Here is a 19,216-nt window from a genome sequence, read left to right on the forward strand (position 1 = left end):
CCACTTGTTTGTTGAACTGAATCTGAATTGACTCGGTAAGCCTGTGCAGTTTTGAAAAGTAACAAAATATAATAAATAAATAAATAAACATCGTTAAAAACAATAGTGACCTGTTTGTCTTGCACAGTTTTTCAAAAAGTGTCTTGCAGGGATTTTTACCTATCTATTTTCCGGTCTATTTTCATTGCATGAAAATTATTTTTCCATTATTTTGACATAACATGGTCATATTATTTAATGTGAAGACAAGAAGGAAGTATTTTTATACACGAGATGCGTATACATGCTGAATGTAACAGAAAACATAGTTCTCAAACTCTATGCATTTATACTTGGAAAAGACAATCTTTCTCACTATTGTCTGTCACCACTGTTCCTACATGTTCTTTAGTGAAGAGTTAAAATGACACTTGCCCTAAGAGAAAGGCGTCTATTTAGAAAGAAAACAATTCCACAGATTTTACAATATTTTTTTTTAAATGTTTTTCTTCTTTTTTTTATATATAAACATTTGTTGTGTTCACAATGGCATACCTACATACTAACTGTCACTATTTTGAGTGCAAAAGTGTATTCAGACTGACAAGTACAGAAACATGTAGTGTACTATAAGTACCTACTGTAGATAATGTACTCAAACCGGTCTAAAGATTTAGTTTGACGCACTGGACACTTTTCACACTCAACAGTCGCCATCTTTGCTACGCAGCTAAAAGGGAGGGCCCACCGACATAATGACATAATGAATTTTTTAATTCACACCAATGCTTTCCTCTACTTGTCCAAATGTAACTACCTGAACTAAAAACGTTTTGGTGGTTAAACGTTCTGTACCTTCACAAGGAAAAGGATATTACATATTTTTATTATAACAGTGATGCACAGATAGTTTTATAGCCATTCTAAAAAATGTATATGACTGCTGAAAATTCAGTCGGAATATGCCAACGCAAACCTTTTTTGGTTAATAATTGAATTAGGAAGGAACACTCTGTTTAGTTTATGTACTATGAATTGCATGACAGTAATGCTGCCAGGAAGAAAATATGATACACAAACAAACTTAGAACCGCTCCTTTACAACTTTGTCACATTTTAACAAGTACTCAAATGATTATCACTGTCAGAACATGGACCCAATGTGCATTTAAGCACTGATATGATAGGCTATAAATTCGATTGTGCAATTAAACAATCTGATTTCTCGAGGACTGTGAAAAGGCATGACCTGATAGTTATGATAAACTATTCTTCTTTCTGTCAAACAAAGTGAGCCAAAACATTTGCTTTGTTTTACAGTTTAAAGTTTATTGGACGCCAATTAAATTTTACATTTAAGAGAAATGATGATTTAGAAATGAAGACTTATTTTATGGACTTGCTCTAATATAAAGGTCTCTTATTTTGTGTTAATTATTTCAACCACATATTGTATTATTTCTGTAAAGTGTTGACAAAATTAATGAATACCAAACGCATCTTTCAGGAAAAAAAATTTGGTAACGGCAACTCATGTAATGTCTAAACCATTATCAAGAGGGTTGCACCTTTTTCCTTTTAGACTTGCAGACCTTACATAATGCAGCATCGACGATGATGAGCTACTGATAACTGCAGTTCAGATGCCTCAGGGCACAGTAAATACCTCTTTCTCTCTCGCCAGGACACACAGTAGGGTTAAAGGACTCAGAAGGAGAGACAGTCCACAGAGGATCAGTAACTGTTTACACGGAGGAGATCATTTCGGAAAGCTTCAACCAGCTTGAAGGTTTGCAAAGCAGCAAGTCTAAAAACGTTTTATCAAAGGGCGACTCAACGGCTCCATTTTCCAAATCTGTGTCCAGTGAGGTTCACAAACAGCCACCATGAAGCTGAAGATACCAAACCCAGGACTGGATGGCCGAATCCCATCTCATGGAGAGCTGGAGCGGATGGAGAAGGAAGAGGCTGATGACAGGCCCAAATGGGACAACAAAACCCAGTATATGCTCACCTGTGTGGGCTTCTGTGTGGGACTTGGTAACGTCTGGAGGTTCCCGTACCTGTGTCAAAGCCATGGAGGAGGTAGGCAAGGATGACTGGAACTACATCTGAAACATATTGTAATACAGACAGAGTGACAGAAAAGAAAATGTCAGTGTAACTTTTCTTTACTTTTACAAGCTAAAAACTCAAAATTAATGCCACAATTTTTAACAAATACATATAAATTGTCCCATTTGGGAAATCACAACAAAGTCTAAGAAAATAAAAGAATTTTGAAACATTTTGGGAATTTGAATTTTTGAAATTGAATTTTGTGTGTTTGAAAAAGGGGTTTGAGCTTTTAGCAGAGACCACGAAAAATGTATATGTAGCAGTGCACACAAACTGTCAGTACCAGTTTACTCTTAGCTTGGAATTTAGGGAAGTGCATATTTTTTTCAATTAATCTTTGAATATATTTACACCAACAAGACAGTTTATCTGTTTTGATCAACTTGCAGATTTCTGTAAACTGAAGCTACAACAATTACTGCAATTTTGTTTGCCCAAACTTAAATGTAAAGCAAAAGTGAACACATGAGTCTTTTTCTTGAAGTGTCGGTAATAAAACGAGTACAAATGTTTTTACAGTTTATGGGCGTCTTTATGAGTGAAATTGACTCCTGAACATTTACTTTCCTTTGTTAAAGTGTTTAATAAAATTAATCACACCACATTGCTAACTCATTACGAACGTGAATATTCTACTTTTAGGAGCGTTTATGATCCCATTCCTTATCCTGCTGGTTTTGGAGGGAATCCCACTGCTGCACTTAGAGTTTGCCATCGGCCAGCGCCTGAGGAAGGGCAGCGTGGGAGTGTGGGGATCAATCAGTCCCTACCTAACGGGAGTTGGTGGGTACAAAAACACCAAAACATTATTTGGTTGAATTTGTTTGTTTGTTTGCTTGTTTGTTTGTTTGTTTACTATATCAGTGGCATAGCTGTAGGGATGGCAATGATGATGGTCTGTAGGTTGGTCGCCCCATTGGTCCCAACTGAACATTTTATGGATTAATATAACATTTTCTGCAGAAATTCCTGTCTATAGACCTTGGTACGACATAGATTTTTGCTAAACATTCATTTTTAAAGCAATTACAATTTCCCCCAAATTGTACTTAAGTGATCCCTTGATGTGTTTAGCTCTACGATCAGGTCATATACCTGCAAAACTAAAGACATTTACATCAGCATCAGCTTTTTTTGGTGCTAGTTGGCTAATTTTACCATGCTAACATATTAAACTAAAATAGCGAAGATTAACATTATGTCTGCTTTACAGCAGTATTAACACATGTTTTTATTTTGTTACAGGTATTGCATCCTTGCTTGTCTCCTTTTTGGTGGGTATGTACTACAACACCATCATGGCCTGGATCATGTGGTACCTCTTCAACTCCTTTCAAGATCCTCTGCCTTGGAGCCAATGTCCTCTCAATGCAAACAGGACAGGTAAGCCCTCCTTAATAAAGATAACAGTGTGAAATGTATAGTTTGTGATAACATTAACTTCCAAGGTTGTTCACACCCTCTTTCGCAAATCCTAAAATAGCCTTTTGCTATCTGCTTTTCCTTTGCAGGTTTAGTTGAGGAGTGTGCACGGAGCAGCACCGTTGACTACTTCTGGTACAGAGAGACACTGAATACTTCAACAGCTATTGATGAGGCTGGAAGTCTGCAGTGGTGGATGGTGTTAGCCCTGGTAGCTGCCTGGACTCTGCTCTATGTTTGCTGCATCCGTGGCATTGAGACTACTGGCAAGGTCTGACAGTCACATTACATTTTAGAAATATAATGTGAGAGTGATTATTGCACATACGTTCGATTAAGTTTAAAGGTAGCTGAGTGATCTTTGGATGATGTGTCATTCTTTCATTTCTCAGGCTGTGTACATCACCTCCACACTGCCATATCTGGTCCTCACCATCTTCCTCATCAGAGGACTGACTCTTAAAGGCTCTTTTGAGGGAATCAAGTTCCTCTTCACACCAGATGTAAGCATTGCTGGATATACACCAACCAACATCTGTCACATTAATCATATCTCTGCACCAGTGACATTTGCAAGTTGGCCGTCAGTTCGTCAAAACCATTCTTGTGAACGCAATATTTTGGAAACAGCTTGAGGGACTTTCTTCAAATTTGGCAAAACCATTTGTTTGGCCCCAAGAATGAACTGATTCAATTTCGGTGGTCAAAGGTCAAGGTCACTTACCTCACGACTGTGCCATCTATCCGTCCCATTCTTATGAACACGATATTCCAGGAACACCTTGAGGGGCTTTCTTCAAATTTGTTTCAACTTGTTCTTGGTTCAAAGATGAACTGAACCGATTACTTTTTGGTGTAAAAAATATAAACTTCATACCTTTTATCAAATTCCTTCAAAGTCCTCACTACATGTGTTATATGAGTCTGAACAGACATGGATGTAACCTGCAATGTAACTTAATGGCAGGAGCACACAACGGCGAGGAACTAATTCTCGTTAACATTATGCAAGACTCAAACAATAGTTTGACCTGTTGGAAGATCTGAGTATTCTCTTTGTTAGCATTGTAATTCCACTATATCGGCATAAATGTGACCCCAAGTGATTCAAATCTATTTTCCCATATTTGACAATTGTAATACTTTTCTTTTTGTGTTGACACAGAGTCTGTTCGATAAAAGGCTTCATTCAGCAGATTATCTTATTTTAGCATTAAGACTCGAAAAAAAGCTAAAATTAATTGACAAGGTAAAGCCTAGCAAACGAACTGTAAAACATCTTGTCGTTTTGATTTTTGTGGAGTATTGAGGAATGAATTAGGAGTTTTTGAGCTGCTGGTAAGAATTTTTTTTAAACTTTGCAGAAAGCCAAGTTGGCGGTTTCTCCCCATCAGTATTTATGCTAAGGTAAACTAACTGGTAGTGTGCTGTAGCCTTATATTTACTAGACAGATATGAGAGATATGAGAGATGTAGAAAGTGTATTTAAAGTAAGGCCAGGCTATTTTCTGAAGCCTTTACATTTGACGTTCTGAGCACCTAGTGTCCACAGGCGTACAGAAACATGAGATAACCAATATGAGTTGACAAAGACAAAAAACTTAAGATAAGATAAGCTTGACTTTATTAATCTCACAGTGGGGAAATTCGGTCATCACAGCAGCAAGAAAAAAACCTCATCAAGGTATCTGCAATAAAACATCACAGGAAGGATAATGGTTGATAATGAAGGTTGAAAAACAGCGCAGGCAGTACATTGGTAATATACTGTAGATAACAACTTTAAAACCAATTTACCTGATGCAATTTAGCAATTACCTTTATTTTTCCAACTCTTTATCATGGTTTATGCTCCTTGGAAGATTGAACTTATGATAAACAGAACATCCTGGTGTAAAATACTCTCACACTAATTAACAATGGCCGTGACAGTGCAAAAGAGCGTTAACTGTCTGTTTTAAATATTCATGAAAAATATTCAAGATGAAGTAATTATCAGCTTCACTGAGAATAAACTTTTCATTTGCTCCTCTTTTAGGTGAATGAGTTAATGAATCCAACGACCTGGTTGGATGCAGGGGCTCAGGTTTTCTACTCCTTCTCCTTGGCTTTTGGAGGTCTCATCTCCTTCTCCAGTTACAACTCCATTCAGTGAGTAATTGTCTCGACTGCTTAATCAAAAGGGAGCCTTCTGTGCCGTTGTTCTCCTCACATCACCTCCCTTCAAAATGTTCTTGCAGCAACAACTGTGAGCAGGACGCCGTTATCATTTCTATCATCAACGGCTTCACCTCGGTCTACTCTGCAACCGTTATCTACTCCATCATCGGCTTCAGGGCCACGCAAAGATTTGACGACTGCATGGGAGAGTGAGTCTCAAACTTCCCAAAAAAGGACTTTTAAACCAAACAAAGTGAACGTGAATCTGGATCAGACTGAACTCATAGCATTGTGCTTTTTTTGCAGCAACATCTGGAAGCTGATGAATGCTTTTAACTACCCGGAAAACAGCATCACAGATAGCAACTACAACGACTTGCTGACCCAGTTCAACCAGACACGTCCAGAAGTCATCCAAGGATTGGATTTACAGACCTGCGACTTGCAGACCTTCCTCAGTCAGGTCAGTAGAGAACCTTTATTTATATATATATTTTTAGTCTAATTAAAATCTATCTAGTTTTATTGCCACAGAAATGATTTAACATGCAATCAGTGCTTGAAATATTTGGCCTATACTCCTCAAGGGTGTGGAGGGAACCGGTTTGGCCTTCATCGTGTTTACAGAGGCCATCATCAAGATGCCCATTTCGCCCATGTGGTCTGTCCTCTTCTTCATCATGCTCTTCTGTCTCGGCCTCTCGACTATGTTCGGGAACATCGAGGGAGTGGTGGTCCCTTTGCAAGACCTTAACATACTTCCCAAAACTTGGCCCAAAGAAGTTTTCTGTGGTAATTTTCTCATAAAAAATAACCTTTTCATATCTGCATTAGAAAATTGGATTTGGAAATAGGAGTGTGACCACCTGTTTTTAATGTTTTCTGCAGGTCTGACTTGCTTTGTTTCCTTCGCTCTCGGGCTCATATTTGCTCTTCGGTCTGGGAACTATTGGCTAGCTCTGTTTGACAGCTTTGCAGGCTCTATCCCGCTACTGGTCATTGGATTCTGTGAAATGATCGCCGTTATCTACATCTACGGTATAGATAGGTGAGTCTGTCCAGGGGGTGGTCATTAGTAGGCTGCAGATTCTGTGGCCAAAAAGAGTAACCTTTCAGCTACTATGGTGAACGTTACACCTGCCACACATCAGCATGTTTGCATTTTCATTTTGTGCATGTTTGCAAGCTTACAATAGCACTTAGCTTTAACCAAAACTGTGTCCAAATGCAGCCTCATCCGGCCCTAGTATAACTCTTAGTCTTGTTATTTACATGAGGCAGAGACGGTTGCTGAACAGGCCAATGTTGGTGTCTGATACTTCGTGAGGCAAACAGTAGATCGGTATACAGTTCAAACCAAGCAGAAAATAACAGCATTATATTCTGATCTTGGAGTAGATATAATGTGTCTAAGTCATCATAGGAGTGATAAGAGTAATACAGAGTGCGCATTTTGATGTAGCAATGCTACTTAGGAATCTAGAAAATATGAACGTTTTGCTGAGTTTCAATAATACTGTTGATGAAAGAAGTAAACATGTTATTTTTACTGAAATTATACATCAAATTTCAAGTTTAATATAATTTATATAGCTTGTAAGATGTGCAAAAGGTGGTATAATGTTATGTTTTTTTCATGTATGAACTTGGGACACAAAGTTAGCTTCACCAAAAGACAAGAGGCTAGAGTTCACCTCATCATCAACCTGTTGATCACACGCCAGCAGCCACGCATGTTGTTTTATGTACTGTAACTAATAAAAGCAAAAGGTCATGTTTTATGGATGCTTTCATACACGCTCAGCTACATTATGTCTCCCTCTTATTGCTACCAAACAGGTTTAACGAGGACATCGAGTTTATGATCGGCCACAAGCCCAATATTTTCTGGCAGGTGACATGGAGAGTGATCAGCCCACTCATCATGATCGTCATCTTGATTTTCTACTTCGTTACCCAAGTCACCAAGACTCTCACCTATTTAGTGTGGGACGAGGAGGCGGTAAGTGTGCTTCCAAGAATCAGGTTTTATCAAAATTGCAGCCTAAGACCTTCTTAGAAGTCCTGGCCTAAAATATGCCACTGGTTTTAAACAAACTATTGTTATTTCAGTTCTTTTTTGTTTTGTACAGTGCTATAAAATGTAACATTTCCCTTGACTCTGACCACAGGAGAGCTTTCCCATCCTCGAAGCGCGTCCCTATCCTACCTGGATCTACATCATCATTTTCATCCTGGCTGGAATTCCCAGTTTAGCCATCCCCATTTTTGCCTTCTTCAAATTCCTCCAGAAGAAATGTTGCAAGGAGAAGGACTACAGTGACGATTCAGTGCACACAATCTCTGGAAAAATGCAAATGATTGACAAAATTAAGGTTTAGATGGATTATGACTATTTAATGTGAATATGGACTCCTTGTATATCATGTACATCGAGTTTTTTCTCTCATGCCCTGTAATAATTAAAGTACACCTCAGTGACTACTAGCTTTTAACTTTGAAAAGCAGAAGTAAATGTTGAAGTATTTTCTTTAAAAGACTTTGAAGAAAAGCTGAATTAATACAGATTTTCACACTATTGTAATATTAGTTTCCTTTTGTGTCATGTGAGTGTACTTTGTCTGTTCAAGGATTCCATTTGGTATGAAGCTGAAGTACAACCAATAGCTGGTTAGCTTTGCCTAGCCCTAAAGATCGAGAAATAGCTTAATAATTAACACATTATAATATTTTATTTGTTTAAACTGTACAAAGTACTATAAGTAGCAAAAAGTCACAATTTGTGGTTGAGCCATGCTGGTTGTTTCACTCTTTATAGCAAGTTAAACCTTGGAGCCATTGGTTGGAGCTTCACACACATATTATGAGAGTGGTTTTAATCTTCTCATTTATTATTTTTAAGAAAACAAATACATCTATTTCCAAATATCTAACTATTCTTTTAATATTGTTAGTTTACTACCTGATATATATAAATATAGTAACCTTTTATTTGAATATGTTGTAAATAATCCTCAAGAGAGGACTTAATTCTTAATAAATATTTTTACATACTGTGATAATGTCTGGGATTTTTCAAGCAATAAATTAATATATTTGTCATATATATGATGTCAGTAGCTTTTAGCCTACTGTTGTGTTGTTTATAAGGTTTTTGGCCTATTATGGAGCACTGTATTGCAAAGTTGTCATGTTTGATGTACAGTGCATCCGGAAAGTATTCACAGTGCTTCACTTTTTCCACATTTTGCTATATCACAGCCTTATTCCAAAATGGATTAAATTCATTTATCCCTCAAAATTCTACACACAATACCCCATAATAACGTGAAATTAAAAAAAAAAATTGAAATTTTTGCAAATCTTATTAAAAATCAAAAACAAAAACAAAAATCATATGTACAGTACATAAGTATTCACAGCCTTTGCCATTACACTCAAAATTGAGCTCAGGTGCATCCTGTTTCCACTGATCATCCTTGAGATGTTTCTACAACTTGATTGGAGTCCACCTGTGGTAAATTCAGTTGATTGGACATGATTTGGAAAGACATACACCGTCTATATAAGGTCCCACAGTTGACAGTGCATGTCAGAGCACAAACCAAGCCATGAAGTCCAAAGAATTGTCTGTAGACCTCAGAGACAGGATTGTATCGAGGCACAGATCTGGGGAAGGGTACAGAAGAATTTCTGCAGCATTGAAGGTCCCAATGAGCACAGTGGCCTCCATCATCTGTAAATGGAAGAAGTTTGGAACCGACAGGACTCTTCCTAGAGTTGGCCGCCCAGCCAAACTGAGCGATCGGGGGAGAAGGGCCTTAGTCAGGGAGGTGACCAAGAACCCGATGGTCACTGACAGAGCTCCAACGTTGCTCTGTGAAGAGAGGAGAACCTTCCAGAAGGACAACCATCTCTGCAGCACTCCACCAAGCAGGCCTGTATGGTAGAGTGGCCAGATGGAAGCCACTCCTCAGTAAAAGGCACATGACAGCCCACCTGGAGTTTACCAAAAGGCACCTGAAGGACTGTCAGACCATGAGAAACTAAATTCTCTGGTCTGATGAAACAAAGATTGAACTCTTTAGCCTGAATGGCAAGCGTCATGTTTGGAGGAAACCAGGCACCGCTCATCACCTGGCCAATACCATCTCTACGGTGAAGCATGGTGGTGGCAGCATCATGCTGTGGGGATGGTTTTCAGCAGCAGGAACTGGGAGACTAGTCAGGATGGAGGGAAAGATGAATGCAGCAATGTACAGAGACATCATTGATGAAAACCTGCTCCAGAGCGCTCTGGACCTCAGACTGGGGCAAAGGTTCATCTTCCAACAGGACAACGACCCGAAGCACACAGCCAAGATAACAAAGGAATGGCTTCGGGACAACTCTGTGAATGTCTTTGAGAGGCCCAGCCAGAGCCCAGACTTGAAACCGATTGAACATCCCTGGAGGGATCTGAAAATGGCTGTGCACCGACGCTCCCCATCCAACCTGATGGAGCTTGAGAGGTCCTGCAAAGAAGAACGGGAGAAACTGCCCAAGAACAGGTGTGCCAAGCTTGTAGCATCATACTCAAAAAGACTTGAGGCTGTAATTTCTGCCAAAGGTGCTTCAACAAAGTATTGAGCAAAGGCTGTGAATACTTATGTACGTGTTATATTTTCGTTCTTTATTTTTAATAGATTTGCAAAAATTTTAAACAAACTATTTTCACTTTGTCATTATGGGATATTGTGTGTAGAATTTGGAGGGGAAAAAAATGAATTTAATCCATTTTGGAATAAGGCTGTAACATAACAAAATGTGTAATTAGTGAAGCGCTGTGAATACTTTCCGGATGCACTGTATATTACAACACTACACTTACTCTGCCGTAAACTGCTATGACCTGTTAATAATCTTCTCACAGGTTCAGAGCAAAATAAAGTGGTTATATATGTTATATGTGCTATTAAAATACACCATGCAGAATATCATCTCTGAGTGAAAAATCTTTGTTTTTGTTGTTTTTGTAAACTTGCCATTGGATTATTTTTGTTTTGTTTACAAAATTATTAAATTGAATAACCAACTAATCAATGAAAAAAGTTCAGAATGTGCCCGGGTTAATGTGTGGCACGCCACAGATAAAGTATCGCCTCCCTGCTGGTGTCCTTTCTGGTTGGACTGTACTACAACACCTTAGTAGCCTGGATCTTGTGGTATCTCTTCAATTCCTTTCAAGATCCGCTGCCTTGGACCCAGTGTCCACTCAATGAAAACAGGACAGGTATACATTTTCAGCCCACACATCCCTGACACAACACCCAAACTGGGTTATTGTTAATGTATCTTTGTTTCCCCTTCAGGATTTGTACCCGAGTGTCAACAGAGCTCCACCGTGGATTATTTCTTTTACAGAGTGACTCTGAACAGTTCAACCTCGATAGCTGACTCTGGAGGAATCCACTGGCCCATTGTAATGTGTCTGTTAGCTGCCTGGACAGTCGTCGCTATCTGCTGTATACGGGGGATCAGTACTTCTGGAAAGGTTTGTTGAACCTTAAATCCACTGACCATTTTTTAATCGCTGCCACCCTGGGCTCTTCTTGCAATGAATTACTCATTTACTTCATTTGTTGGTTGGGAATAGTACTTCTGCTAAGTTTTTTTTTTTATCTTTTCAGCTCACTCAACTTTAAACGAGGACTGTCAAATCATCCTAAATTTGCATTAAGTGCTAATTTATAAATACAATAAAATAAAATAATGGAGGTCAAAGGTGTATGTCCAGGGTAAAAGGTCAGCATTCTTCCCAGTTTATGATCTGTGGTAAGGACATGGAGATAAAGAAAAAGTATTGTCATTGTATTGTTGTGAAGAGCTGGCTAGTTACTGTAAGCAAGTCAGCAATAACGATACATTACTGTTGTCAACATGATCAGAAATTTTGAATTCGAAAATTAGGATGAGGATAACTCTGATGCAGATTTAAAGTTCAATCACACGTCCATGACCAATTGTTCCATTGTTTTCTTGTCATGACTTCAGGCAGTGTACATCACAGCCATCCTGCCGTACATAGTGCTGGCCATCTTCCTGATCCGAGGACTGACTTTCAAAGGTGCGCTGAGCGGAATAAAGTTCCTTTTCACACCAGACGTATGTTTCATATCGTGAGAGAAATAAAAAGTCATATATCATAGTTCAAATCTGCATCACAAGGTGTGCTTCACCCTTGCAGGTGGATGAGTTGATTAAACCAACGACTTGGCTGGATGCAGGCGCTCAGGTCTTTTATTCCTTTGGTTTGGCATGGGGAGGCCTCATCTCCTTCTCAAGCTACAACCCTGTTCAGTAAGGGACCGACATTTACAGTACCCATGGTTTTCTTAATTAGTAGCAAATTCATCTGATATTTTTCTTACTTTCATTGCAAAAAGAGAGTTCAAAGAACCAAACGTGGTGTGTTTCTTGATACTTATTAATGTATCTCTTTCTCCAAGCAACAACTGCGTGCAAGATGCCGTTATCCTGTCTGTTGTAACTGGCCTCACCTCAATCTATGCTGCCACAGTCACCTACTCCATTATTGGCTTCAGAGCCACTGAGAAATACGACACCTGTATCAGTGAGTGAGTACAGTTTATTTTAAAGTTGTCAAAAGGTGTAGTACACCATTTCATGGTCACGTCAAGTAAATGTAATCAGATAGCACATTTGTACACAACACAAGTTAATCAAAGAGCTGCACAACATACAAATTGGACTTGATTCAATTAATCCAGTAAAAATTAATAAGCCATAACAAAATTGACAGAAATCAAAAACCATATTAAGAGAAAACAACATACAAGGATAAGTACAAATAGTAATTCATGCGGAAATCTGGAAGTGCCGGTTAGAATAAATGTTTTCGATCAATATTTGAAAACTGGTAGTGAAGAAATCGACCTGATCTGAAGGGAGTGGCTGTTTTAAAGTTTTGGAGCTGCAACTGGACTGGAGTTTTGTGTTAGCAGACCTAAATTTACTCTGTGAATAGAGAGGGTCTGGCCAAGCTCCAAATAGGGATGTTTCCATTCATAGCATCCGAATAGGCGAATACCTCAGGTTAATTTTGAATCTACTGGAGCAGCCTTTGACCAATCGGTATTGACCACCATATAACATACACTGTGCGGAGACCCTCCCCCATTGTGAGCAGAGTGCAACTATGGTGGTAAATGACAATTGCCAACTTAAAAAAAAAATCTTAGGCAATGTTCTTGCTCTAGTTTCAATTTCTCAGTGTTTTCTACCTTTGGTAGAACTGTTTGTATTGCTTCATCTCGCTCTACCACAACAGCCATTATTGAAACTAAAATTCGAAACAAACTCTTGACTCATTGGTCAATTGGAGGATGGAGCCAAACTGGGATTGCAGTAATGGCATGGTAATGTCGATCAATCGGGTTATCAGTCCGGTATTCAGTGCCCCACATTGGTCAGTACTAAAATATTAAACCTTCAGCTTGTCCAGTAGTTTAGTTCGTAACCATAGAACTTCACATAAACCTCGACTGTAAATTTTTTTTTAATGCTAACGAACAAATGCTAACCTGCTTAACTAAACATGTTAAGCATTATACCTGCTGAACATAAGTGTTGTAGCATTGTCACTGTGATTATGGCAGCATGGCAGCAAAACTGTGTGCAGAGACAGGAGGAATGATCTCAGCTAGTAACTTTTTCAGTGTAGATATTATTTTATGGGAGTATTGCTAGAACAAGACAGAAAATCTAAACTTATTTTATAGCGTGAATCCAAAGGCATTGATCTCACATATTTTCTCCCGAGAAACATCATGAGATTATCAAATGCATTTGATCTTCCTGAGGACAGCATCACCATTAACAACTACGAAGCAGCTTTTACTCATCTGAACAGCTCCTATCCTGATATTATTCCTGGACTGGACATCAGAACCTGTGACATGCAGAGACTTCTCAGTGAGGTGACTGTTGTGATGAAGATCATTGAGATTCCTACGCTATCATTGTTTTTTACTCTAATCTGTTCTGTTTGTTCAGGGAGTGGAGGGAACAGGTCTGGCTTTCATCGTCTTCACAGAGGCCATCACCAAGATGCCTGGTTCCCCAATCTGGTCTGTCCTCTTTTTCATTATGCTTCTCTGCTTGGGACTCTCAACCCTGTTTGGCAACATCGAGGGAGTGGTGGTCCCCTTGAAAGACTTGGGTTTATTTCCTAAAAAATGGCCCCATGAAGTACTGACTGGTAACTAAGCTCTAAAAACATATGCTGAATGAGTTCCTGAACTTTTCACCTGCCAATGTGTTTGTCTCCGGATTGTGTTGTAACACCATCTCCCTTGTGTTTGTGCATGTGTGTTTCAGGACTTACATGTTTTGTCTCTTTCATCTTAACCCTCCTGTTTGCGCAGCATTCAGGAATTTATTGGGTGACTCTCTTTGACAACTTTGCTGGATCTGTTCCACTACTGACCATCGGATTGATTGAGATGATTGCGGTTGTTTACATCTACGGCATAGACAGGTTCATTTTAGTCCAAGCATTTAAGCAACACGCTGTCTTTTTCTGCAAGATATACCATTTTCTTTGCAAGAGGATGTATTTAAAAATGATCAGAAAATTCTCTTGTGTTGCAGGTTTAATGACGACATCAAATTCATGGTTGGGCATAAGCCTTCCATTTTCTGGCAGGTTTCATGGAGACTCAGCAGTCCTCTAATTGTCCTGGTTATCTTGGTTTTCTACTTGGTGACTCAAGCCCAACAAGAGCTCACCTATCTAGTCTGGGATCCCAACTCTGTAAGCTTACAAATTCTGTCTTTATGTTTCTCTTTCCTGTAATGTCTCCTTCATTACAATATACATGAATAACAAGGCATGCTAAATGTTTGTAAATGTTATTCCTTTGAGGTACAGAATGTAAGCCACTTGGCAGTAGTCAATAACCTGTTGTTTCCAGAGTTCACTGCATGAATATATGGGTCTGGGTACGCTCCATAAGTAATTGTTCACAGTCGTTGCATTCTACCGAGCGTCAACCTGTGGTTAATTTTAAAACTATTGGAGAAGCTTTAACAACTGCAACTACCTTTAAAAAAAATAAATAAATAAATACACTTGACTTCATAGTCATCATCCTTAACCACTGCCACTAGTAGCTGATTGGTCTGCCCTTCAGATTTGCTGGGCAAATGTTAATATGAGCAGCATGTCCAGACTATGATTACGGTGGAAAACAGTCTGGCCAAGCTCGTCTAAGTAGTCAACCATACTTAATCAAAGTTTGCAGTGCTATGGTATACAACTAATATCCACTAATCATACCATTTTGTGGTTTACAGATGGGGTTTCCATCTCTGGCATCAGTACCGTACCCTTCATGGATCAACGCTGTCATCTTTGTTTTGGCAGGAGTCCCCAGTCTGGCAGCACCGTTGTATGCATTGTGTCGGCTGGTTTTTGTTTGCTGCAAGAAAAAAGGGGTACCCAGAGAAAAAAATTAACTGTTTAAAAGTCATACATGTCATCATACAGCAGAATGCAAGATTAATTAATGATAAGATCGATTTGCAGTATTTGGATTCTAATATTTTGTCTATTCATATTCATGCGTGGACTTTTATAGGATAATAGTGTTGTTCTATTGATGCTCTTTAGTAAAGTAATCACACTTCTGCAAAATGCTGTTTTTCATCCAGACATGTTTTCTACTTGCTTATCCTGTTAACAGAGGGGCGTGTTATTCTCTAAATTAAGTGTATATATCTTTGCTTTTGAAATGATTTTTGTCTGTGAAATAAATGATTGCTCCCCTAACTTTACAAAAAATGTAATGAGAGGTCTTAAACATAATGATATCTTTGATGAGTTAGTACGGTGTGTGTGTGGGACATTATAACTACAGTACAAATGTTTAGACGAGCAGAAGATGTAGTGTGGCAAATAAACCAAGAGAGGGAGACCTCACACTGACAGAACACTGCATGGTGGACATGGTCATTATTTGCTATCCAAGAATAAACTTGTGAACCCTTTCAGATTAACTTTTTTCCAACCCTAATTATGATTCTATGCTAACGACAGCCATAGCAGGTGGCATTATATTTTGGGGTTGTTTGTCTGTACCGTTCTTGTGAATGCCATAATTCAAGAACACTGGGAAAATTTCTTCAAACTTAGTATAAAGGTTTACTTTGTAACCAGGATAAACTGATTCGATTTTGATGGTCTAAAGTTAAGGTCACTGTGACCTCAAATCAACTTAATCTAATGAACATTATATCTCAGGTACGCCTCGAGGTAATTTCTCCAAATTCGGCACCAACGTTCACTTTGCCTCAAAGATGAAGTGATTGGATTTTGTTGGTCAAAGGTAAAGTCAGTGTGACCTCACATATTTTCATTCATATGAATGCAATTTTTCCTAAACACCTGTAAGGATCTACTTCAAATTTAGCACAAATGTTCACTCTGACTCGGTTTTGGTGATCAAAGGTCAGAGGTTAAGGTCAACATGACCTCACATCCATCCTCTCCATTCGTCCCGTTCCTGTGAATACGATGTCTGAAGAACTCCTGAAGGTAAATTCTTCAAATTTGGCACAAACTATCATTTGTACTCAAGGATTACTCCCAAAACACATTTTTGGCCATAACTAAATAATGCATATGCTAATTATGACAACATTTCACACAATTATCAAAAAGGATAAATTGATGGTTGGATTTTTTTTTTTTTATCCAAAAGGTCACCTTCACTGTTACATCAAAATGCTCTGCAAAAAAAAGTTTCATTCAAGAACAGGGGGAGATCGTGACCATATTTCACATTTGGTTAGACATTGAATTGGTGACCTTCTCTGTCCATCTAGAAACTGTGGTGATTGTATAGCTCTTCTGTCCTGTCAGGATTAAAGATGTCTGTGAAGCGTTAGTTTTAGAGCTCATAGCTTCTTTGCAGCAAAATCAATATTTTAATCATTATCCACTGTCAATTAGCTTTTTTAGTAAAGAATAAAAACACCTCAAGGAAACAAAGTTGCAAATAACCTTACAATGTAATAACGCTGCAACTGAGTGGCCTCTGGAATTCTGGAGAACTGGGTTGGTTTCTCACTTTGCTGAACTGGTAATGCAGTGTTGTGTCTGTTGTGTCTGTAAAATAAAACAACCGTTATTTCAATATAATTATACAGCAAAATATATTACAACAATAAATTATATTAAACAGAAAACCAACTACGTCCATCTCAAAGTTAAAACAGATGCCTAAGTCTGCCGCTCTCATAGTGGCTCTCTCAGCACACACCGAGTCAGACAACCACGGAGCTGGGGAGGACTTGTGGGCCTGTCCTAACATAAGAGGACAGAGAGAATCAAGAGAGGAAGACAGAGTAGAAAGGAGAGTGTCTGTGGCAGAGTTAGGATGCATGAGGGAGAAAGAGTCAGTTGAGGGAGGGCAGATAAAACAGAGGAGGCCAGAAGGAGGGAGCGAGGGAGCGAATGTTGTGACGGACCGGTACAGAGTCTGTTGATGTGGTCAGGTTGTCAGTTTGAAAGAGTGGGAGAGAGTAAGAGATAAAGAAGTGGTCGGAGACATGAAGTGGAGTTACAGTGAGGTTAGATGTGGAGCAGTTTCTGGTGAAAATATAGTCCAGGTGATTACCGGCTTTGTGAGTGGGAGGGGAAGGACTGAGTGAGACAGCAAAGGAAGACAGGAAAAGTAATAGGTCAGATGACTTCTCAGTCTGGATGTTAAAGTCACCCAGAAGGACAAGCGGAGGGCCATTTTCTGGGAAGTTTGACAGGAGGACGTCTAATTCATCCAAGAAATCTCCCAAAGGACCTGGAGGACGGTAGAGAACAACAATGTTTAATTGTACCAGATGAGTAACTGTCACAGCATGAAATTCAAAAGACAGTGGGGTAGAAAGTGGAAGTGGGTACGGAGAAAAACTCCATTTGGGGGAGATGAGTAAACCTGTACCACCAACCCTACCAGTGGGTCTGGGTGTGTGGCTGAAAGAGAAGGCAGAGGAGAGAGCAGCAGGGGTGGATGTGTTGTCTGGTGTGATCCAGGTCTCAGTGAGAGCAAGGAAGTCAAGCGATTGCTGGATAGCAAAGCTATAGATGAAGTCTGTCTTGCGGGTAGCTGACTGGCAGTTCCAGAGTCCCCCTGTGACGAGGTGTTGGGTTATAAGTGGAACGGGTGGGATAGATAACAGAGGAAAGGTTACGGTATTGGTGTGAACGAGTGTGATGCCTATAGTATCTACGTGTAGATATATGCACAGGCACGGAAAGTACACACATATTCAGATAGCAGACTCCTTTGTCTTTATCCTCCGAGTCTTCATACGACGAGCCCTCACGGACACTGAAGCTGACGCTTCAAACACTTGCTGGTTTTACAACAGGGTTGGCTACAGCTCGTCAGACAAGTTAGGCCTCCCGTCACCAGGTGTTACAAATGGGCAGCAATAGAAACCCGCCACTGATTTCTAAACAAAGAAAACTTTCTACACAGTCTCTAAATTTTGTCACAAACTGGTCCCGAAGAGAGTCTATTTACCTCAAAAGGTAGAAAGTAAAATAGAACTTAGTCCTTAATAGAGTTGGAATTAAAGACCAGCAGTTTAACTCTAAACTTGTTCTCTTTGACTCACAGTTACTTGAGTGAAAACAAGAATCCTATCATATACAATTCCAGCTACCAAAAACCGTACAAGCTTCAGCAGTCTAGATCTGTTTATATGAGGCATTAGTCATTTTAATATAATAAATAGTCAATTCTATTACCACAATGAATATCATTAAACAGAAAACAAGGATGTGTTACCAATATGTAGAATGTACAATAGCGGATTAATGATTAAAAATGCTAAAACAACAGAAAATATTGTTTATTGTCAGTTTTAAGTTGTAACTTAATCGTAACTTTGCTCTAAAAAGACGTCATCCTACCTTCAGTTCTCTGTGAACCCAATGGCATGTTTTGTCGGCAGGTACAAAGGTTTTTCTTGGTCTCCTTAGAAGTCTGATCTCGTGCTCCAAGTAAAAGTCTACTCAGTGAAAGGTTACCCAACCACACAGTAAGCCATAACTAGCCATTTCTCATCATATGATCCTACTTCATAATATTGTTGGAGCAACAACTGCGAGGAGGACTCTGTTGTCATTTTCATCATCAGTGGCTGCATCTCAAAATAGCTTGTAAAGGTTACCTATACCATAGTCAGCTCCAGGGCCAGATAATAACATGACTACTGCACAGATAACGGTTATAAAGTAGGGGCTACACGTGACGCAGACGTTAGACGAGTGGATTCAAATGCAAGAGCTCAATGTATGACAACGTGCCAGTGTTTTATGTTTAATGTTTGATGAAGGTGATTGACGGTAAAAAAAAACAAAAAACAGGAGGGTGGAGCAATCATTAGCTAATCCATTAACAGAACGAGATAAAATGTAAGATCATAAAACTGTTTCAGCTTTGCCAGGTGCTTACCATAAGCCCTTACT

General features: G+C 39.1%; 2 protein-coding genes across 2 annotated transcripts; both read left to right on the forward strand.

Annotated features, from left to right (window-relative positions):
- Window positions 1-1,865: 1,865 nt before the first annotated feature.
- LOC138214896 (sodium-dependent neutral amino acid transporter B(0)AT1-like) lies at window positions 1,866-8,060 on the forward strand. The gene is made up of 12 exons (XM_069176740.1): window positions 1,866-2,064; window positions 2,740-2,880; window positions 3,343-3,480; window positions 3,609-3,790; window positions 3,912-4,022; window positions 5,558-5,670; window positions 5,760-5,888; window positions 5,986-6,142; window positions 6,267-6,471; window positions 6,568-6,727; window positions 7,519-7,681; window positions 7,851-8,060. The coding sequence occupies exons 1-12, from the start codon at window positions 1,866-1,868 to the stop codon at window positions 8,058-8,060; spliced, it is 1,908 nt and encodes a 635-aa protein (XP_069032841.1).
- A 2,083-nt stretch (window positions 8,061-10,143) lies between these two features.
- Window positions 10,144-15,198, forward strand: LOC138214732 (sodium-dependent neutral amino acid transporter B(0)AT1-like). The gene is made up of 11 exons (XM_069176512.1): window positions 10,144-10,190; window positions 10,815-10,951; window positions 11,031-11,212; window positions 11,713-11,823; window positions 11,906-12,018; window positions 12,168-12,296; window positions 13,502-13,658; window positions 13,735-13,939; window positions 14,059-14,218; window positions 14,332-14,494; window positions 15,037-15,198. The coding sequence occupies exons 1-11, from the start codon at window positions 10,144-10,146 to the stop codon at window positions 15,196-15,198; spliced, it is 1,566 nt and encodes a 521-aa protein (XP_069032613.1).
- Window positions 15,199-19,216: the final 4,018 nt, after the last annotated feature.

This window comes from Embiotoca jacksoni, unplaced genomic scaffold, assembly GCF_022577435.1.
Source record: "Embiotoca jacksoni isolate LCO1_2020_lvr unplaced genomic scaffold, fEmbJac1.0.p SCAF_7, whole genome shotgun sequence".
NCBI classification, from domain to species: Eukaryota; Metazoa; Chordata; class Actinopteri; family Embiotocidae; genus Embiotoca; species Embiotoca jacksoni.

Coding starts and splice junctions, on each gene's coding strand:
- LOC138214732 (XM_069176512.1), top strand. CDS start 10,144: ATGGCTGTGCACCGACGCTCCCCATCCAACCTGATGGAGCTTGAGAG. Junction 11,824..11,905: donor AGTTCCTTTTCACACCAGAC/GTATGTTTCATA, acceptor TCACCCTTGCAG/GTGGATGAGTTGATTAAACC. Junction 13,659..13,734: donor TGCAGAGACTTCTCAGTGAG/GTGACTGTTGTG, acceptor CTGTTTGTTCAG/GGAGTGGAGGGAACAGGTCT.
- LOC138214896 (XM_069176740.1), top strand. CDS start 1,866: ATGAAGCTGAAGATACCAAACCCAGGACTGGATGGCCGAATCCCATCT. Junction 5,889..5,985: donor TTTGACGACTGCATGGGAGA/GTGAGTCTCAAA, acceptor CTTTTTTTGCAG/CAACATCTGGAAGCTGATGA. Junction 7,682..7,850: donor TAGTGTGGGACGAGGAGGCG/GTAAGTGTGCTT, acceptor CTCTGACCACAG/GAGAGCTTTCCCATCCTCGA.